This window comes from Phyllostomus discolor, chromosome 1, assembly GCF_004126475.2.
Source record: "Phyllostomus discolor isolate MPI-MPIP mPhyDis1 chromosome 1, mPhyDis1.pri.v3, whole genome shotgun sequence".
Lineage (NCBI taxonomy): Eukaryota > Metazoa > Chordata > Mammalia > Chiroptera > Phyllostomidae > Phyllostomus > Phyllostomus discolor.
Window position 1 is genome coordinate 166,933,970 of NC_040903.2, and position 6,000 is coordinate 166,939,969.

At 40.7% G+C, this 6,000-nt stretch overlaps 1 protein-coding gene across 1 annotated transcript in view; it reads right to left on the minus strand.

Moving 5' to 3' along the window:
• RFX7 (regulatory factor X7) overlaps positions 1-4,994 on the minus strand; it is a 117,921-nt gene extending 112,927 nt beyond the window's left edge. Inside the window, 2 exon segments of the mRNA XM_036033903.1 lie at positions 4,275-4,359; positions 4,362-4,994. Coding sequence (XP_035889796.1) covers positions 4,275-4,359; positions 4,362-4,434 — 158 coding nt within the window. The 5' untranslated portion in view covers positions 4,435-4,994.
• Positions 4,995-6,000: the final 1,006 nt, after the last annotated feature.

Genomic DNA, 6,000 nt, shown 5'->3' on the forward strand with positions numbered 1-6,000 from the left:
GCAGACCAGCAAAATGCATTCTAAGTCTTTGGAGTGCTGTGTGTGTAAGACAGACTGAACTCAGAGCAGATAGCATGTCAACCAACTAATTGAAAATACATGAAAGCCAGTTGATGTACCAGTCAGTCTTTAATTTTCAAGCAAAATGAAGGTCATGAGCTACAGTTCAAGTCAACTTTAGGGTGAGGAGCTTTACAGTAAATGTTTCCTACTGCAGATGAAGGAACAATAACTGTTTCTCAAACAGAGCTAATAAAATACCTGACCCAGAACCAAGGACAAAACTGCCAAGTTCTAGGACAGGGCACAGAAATCAGGACTAATGTGGAATAGCTACATAAACCTTAGGATCACCATACTTTGCTCACTGTAACTAAGAAATAAGGAAGTTAAACAAAATTCCTCAATCTGAGATTAAATTAGAATTTAGATAACATCCAAAATGGTCCACATGTGTAATTCTACCATGATTATAACCGTAAATCTAAAATGTACCAGATTCAGAAGTCTGTATGACTTTCAAGATTGAATAAAGACAAGGAGCTCTGGTCCCTGCACTGCTTCCATGGTTTGATAATGAATCAGGGGAATCTAGTAATTTACCTGTCATTTGATTTATCTGTTTCCATAAAGTGGGTAGAACAATGACACATCTTATAAGACTGTTTTAAGAAATGGTTTACAAGGTCTTACTTGATAATAAAGTTACATAAATATTAACGATAATCACTAATTCTTTTAAGAATCCCTGAATTTGCTTGTTGAATACATACAGTATTAAAATATTTTCTACAAGAAAACATCAGGGTTTTGTTTGAATTCCTAGGAAAAGGTTTGTAGTCTCTGGGTCACAGCCTAATAGCAAATATGTTAATCACTCCCACTCTAGTAAGTAAATAATTATTCTTAAAATAACTAATCACAAACAGGCAGAAGAGAACACAAATGTAATTTTTTCTATAGCAATTTTATTCTGTAACGATTTCAAGTAAAACTTCTTCAAAAAGGAAAAGAAAAGCCCTTAGCAAATTTTTTTGTTTAAGCAAAATATAATTTTAAAACCATGAAGACACTTGGAGATAAGAGGAAAGGAAAACTTGCTTTTGTATTCTTTTTTTTTAGGTAACCAAAGAAGGGTGCAATGTAAGCTAAAGTCTGCAGTGAGGTGTGGTTGTGGCTTTGCTTTAGGTTGCCAGTATGAGTCTTCATTTACAAAAAAAAAAAAAAAATGGGTTACTAGTTTTCTTTTTCTTAATGAAAAGTTTATAATTCAATTGTTTAGAAAATATATATAACATTCTTACAGTATACTCAGTATTAAACACACTTCTGCAAACACATCTCCTTTCAAGCGAGTAGTGTAAATCATTTGGACCTTTGTCTGTGGAGTGGGAATGAGGAAGGTCAAGAAAAGTGCATGCAGGCTTGTTAACCTGGATTTCAGCTGAAGCTATTCATAAATATATTATACAAATATTACACCACTATCAAGTTAGTAAAATCTCTATTTGTTAGAAGTATCTTAAAAATACATATTTCCAATTTTTAAGAAATACAGTTTCTGATCTCATTAAGTACCTTAATTTCAACTTTGAATACTTAATCTTTTTTTCAAAGACTCACTTGATGCTTGAAATTATCATGGGAATACTTTTATCAAATAGCATTTTAGTTTAACAAACAAAAATAATTATGAACCAAGATAATAATCCATTGTTCAGCTAAAGGCCTACATCACATACTATATTTATATTTGAAGAATAAGAGAACAAGTACAGACATGTTTGCGAGCTGCAAGTCCAATGAACTCTGGTCAACCTAAATGTAAAACCCAATTAATAATTTTTAAATGCTATGTTTCTGTTTAATGTAATTTTAAACATTCATTAGTAATGTTACCAAAGGTTGATATAGAAAATAACTATTAATTTCTCAGAACATTATCAGGTAATAAAAAAATTGGTAAGACATTATTTCCTCAAGAAATGTGAAGTGAGATACCTAAAGAATTGCAACCTTATCTATTACAAGTGATTTTAAGTTCATATATATACATACTATTTCTTAGAAGATGGTAATAAAGGTATTTCACTTAATGTCTTTATTTTATATAACTACTTGATGAATACCATAAATGCAGTCTTGTGGAGCATGGAATATGAGACTACACATTAAATATATCTATGCACTAATGTTTATGATCACTAATGTTCTCCTGTAGTTTTAATAATTTTTGCAAACAGGATTTCTAGAGTTGAAAATTAATGCCAGTAAGTGTGCCACTATAATTTTAAAGTAAAGATTAAAATTGGACATCCAGGAATTAAGGTTAAGGTATTTGTTGCCCATTATTTTTCCAGGGCAGCTACCAAAATCTTAAAAGTGGACTCTACCTCAGGATAAGTTTTCTCACACTAAAGTCAGCACAGTTAAGTTGTAATGGATGTGTAAACATAAATTATCAATGAAAAAAAGTAATTAAATCACATGATTTACCAAAAGAACACTCTACTATCATTATTACTCAAACACTTCAGTCAGATGCCTGTAAAACTTACTCTTATTTTAAAAATATAAAAAGAAGGTTCCTTTCCCCCAGTGTTCTCATAATAAATTAAAACATACATAACTAATTCAACTTTTTAAATATATCTTTCTTAAAATATTTTAGCCCTTTCAACCTGGATGCCCCTTACTTGAATGTAAACACCAAAGTGCTTTAAATTCATTGTAATGATGATTTCAGGGACACTTACATTACATCAAGTTAATGGGGGGATCACTCCAGTTCTGGTAAGCAGGAGTTGAACCATCTCTATCTTTAAATTGTGGCTTTTAAAAGGGGATAAGGGTACCCATTGAAGAATAAAGCCTTCTCACACACTCACTCGCTCTCACACACACTAAATACTATTTTTCTGACCTCTTCAGGTTGCCACAACATGACTACTGTCAAAGTCAAAAATAAATTATCCTTTAAAATATATAAACTTCATTTTAAAATTAAAAATGAAAGCCAGATACTCAGCTGCCAACTACTGTAGTAGTAAAACTATTAGAGCCTGCACTGACCTACTTCATATTAGCACCATGACAACATGGATGTACACCAGGAAAATAATGAAAATTACTACATGACAAACCTTAAATTTGTATTTAAAAGTTGTCACATTTTAAATGTGCAAATACTGTACTGCAATGTCAGCTATTTTATGATACACTTATTTTTAAGTTGCAATGTAAAAGGAGTTTTGATATTTTACTAGTCATTTAATTAATAATAGACATAAAGGATTTCATTTTTTAAATCAGAGCTTTTTAACATCAATTGAATTCTATTTTTAAACTTCTATTAGAAGTAGTCTCTTAATTTTAAAATGGCACTACATTTTTAAAAATGTTAATGAAGAATAGTACAAAAAGAATGCAAGTTCATGTTCAAAGAATATTTGCAATGGCTCTAAAAGGACAGACTTAACTCAGTATGTTTAATTATTAAAAGACTGCCACCAGTCTTTCAGAGTTTAATCTAATACGGAAATATTAGAAATTCTCGTACAAGAAAGTACAGGAATAGCAAAGGATATTTCACCTATGGTTTCTAAAAAAGACACACGAAATGGTGAGGCATTTATTTTAAAGATACCTTCTTAAATTAAAAAAATATCACGGTGTAAACTACCACCTTAAAATAAAATACCTTATGCTAAAGAAGCCCTTTCTTCACAATCAATGCAAAGAATTAACTGCCTGGAAGAGAAATTTAATCTCAGAATACAGGAGGCAAAAACGTTCAGAAAGAGCAGCTAAAGCAACTGAAAGGAAGAGACACATTAGGTTTTGTGCTGCCTATTAATATTCCTACGCACAATGTCTGTTTGGTGAAAATTCACAATACACTTCTTCCTCCCTGTATGACTGCAAAAAGGAGTAAACACATTTCATATTCCTCAGTCCCAAATTTATGCTACCATCGTGCAAGATGACAATTTCGACCCATATTTCTCTTACACATAAGTGAAAACCATAAATAACTTGTTTATCTGCACTTACAATTGAGGAAGGGGGCAAAAGCATTTTGGGGATATAGAGACCAAGGGCTGATGCGAAGTCCCCACACCTCCAGGGGCCCCATAAATATGCATTCGACCCTGGATACCCACATTCAATGAATACATCAGTCTGCTCCCCCGCTCCCCACCCGCCGCCCCCACCCCCTTTGCAGCAGAAATGTGCCTGGGCTTTTTTACCCCAGCGATGGTGGATCCTCTTACCAGATGGAGTTCTTGATCTCGTGTTGCAGCGCGCTGGCCTCTGTCCCTGGCAGCCCAGGCACAAGGGCTGGCAGAGCTACCCCGAGTTGGGGGTGCTAGGGGGAAGCTGCTGATGGGCATCAGGCTGCTGTGGTGGCGGCTGTTGTTGTTCCTCTGCCATCGCTGCTGGAGGGGTGGGAGGGAAGATGGGGGCGCGGGGAAGGGTGAGGGAATCGACGGGGAGGGGAGGACGACAGGGGAGAGAAGGAGGAGGGGGAAGGGAGGAAGAGGAGGAGGAGGAGGAGGAAGGAAGCTGGATAAGCTAGGCCTTTACCCCAGGGCTCGAGTGAGTCGCCTGCCGCCTGGGGGACATCACCGGGGAGACCAAGAGGCTCCTTACGGCCGGGGCGCTTCACCGCGGGAGAGGCATGGCGGCGCCCCTCAGCCCCCCGCCGCCGCCTCCTCCCGTCAGCGGCCGGGGCTAAGGGATAAGGAGGGGTCGTCGAAGATGAGGTGGGGGGCAAGGCTCCCCCAAATCCGAGGAGAATGGTTGCTCAGAGACTTCACGGCCTGGCCTTCCTTTCTTGCCCCCGGGTCTTTCTACGCCGGGGGCCCCGCTCTGCTGCAGCCCCAAGCTCAGCTCCACACCGCTCCCCACGCCGCCGCCGCTGCCGCCGCCGCTGCCGCTCGCTCCTGGCCCCGCGGCCGCCGCTGCCCAGCCTGCCCTGGAGGCAGCCCTGTGCGCGCAGCCGCACTGCGGCCCAGCGCAGACGGCAAAACACCTACCGCTCCGCTGGGCGGGGGTGGGGGGGCGTGGACCAGTGTGTGCGGGTGCCCTGGCGAGGCACGGGGGGCTGGGAGGAGGATGCACGGGTGTGGAGGCCGAGCGCGGGGCCCCTTGGGCCCGGAACGTGCACCGCCCGGGCAAGGAGGCTTACTGGCCGCGAGGGTGGAGGAGAGCAGGAAAGCGTGGGGGAGGTGCTGGCGAGAGAAAGAGGACTTGCGGGAGGCGGAGGAGGAGAAACCAAATTTAATATTTGGCATGGAAATGGGATTTTTTTTTTTTGCATCTTCAAAGCAAGGAAAGTAAAATTAATCAACATTATTCCCCCTCCTCTCGACAAGTGAAGATTACTTTTTTCCCTAGGTAAATGAAGAGAATTGAAGCAGATAAGAGGATATGCTGACTTTAAAGAAGCCCCCAAAGAAAAACACCCGTTGGAATTAACCACCCTATAGGTAATTCAGTCTTGAACGGAAATCGCAAGTCAGGAGGAGCTGGGTTGAGTGCTCCACAGTCGGGCATTCAAAGCCCTCCAAATCTGGCCCCACTTTAGCTATCCAATCATAGCTGCCTCCATCCCCCTGCAAGAACTCCAGGCTCCAATCAGTGAAGTCTCCATGCCATTCTCAACGCACAGCAGATTCATTCTTCCTTCGTGTCTTTGCTCATGCTGTTCCCCTCACCTCCCCACCTCACCCCCTTTCCAGGAATGCCCGCCCTCCTCTGTGCCGCTCTCAAGCCAACCGAGTCTCTAAGGCGCAGCTCAAGTCGCGGCTTGTCAGGGTCCCTGGCAGCCAAGGCCCCTGCCTGATTCTGAAAGAAAAGCGCGTAGTCCTCCCAATATGGAGGTGCAGTCTCCAGCCACAAGCTCCTTGCTTTGGAGCCCGCTGAACCTCTGACACACTCTGCCGCCTTTTCCCCATTCATACTGAAGAGATAGCTTTGCCCACTAAGAGTAAAACT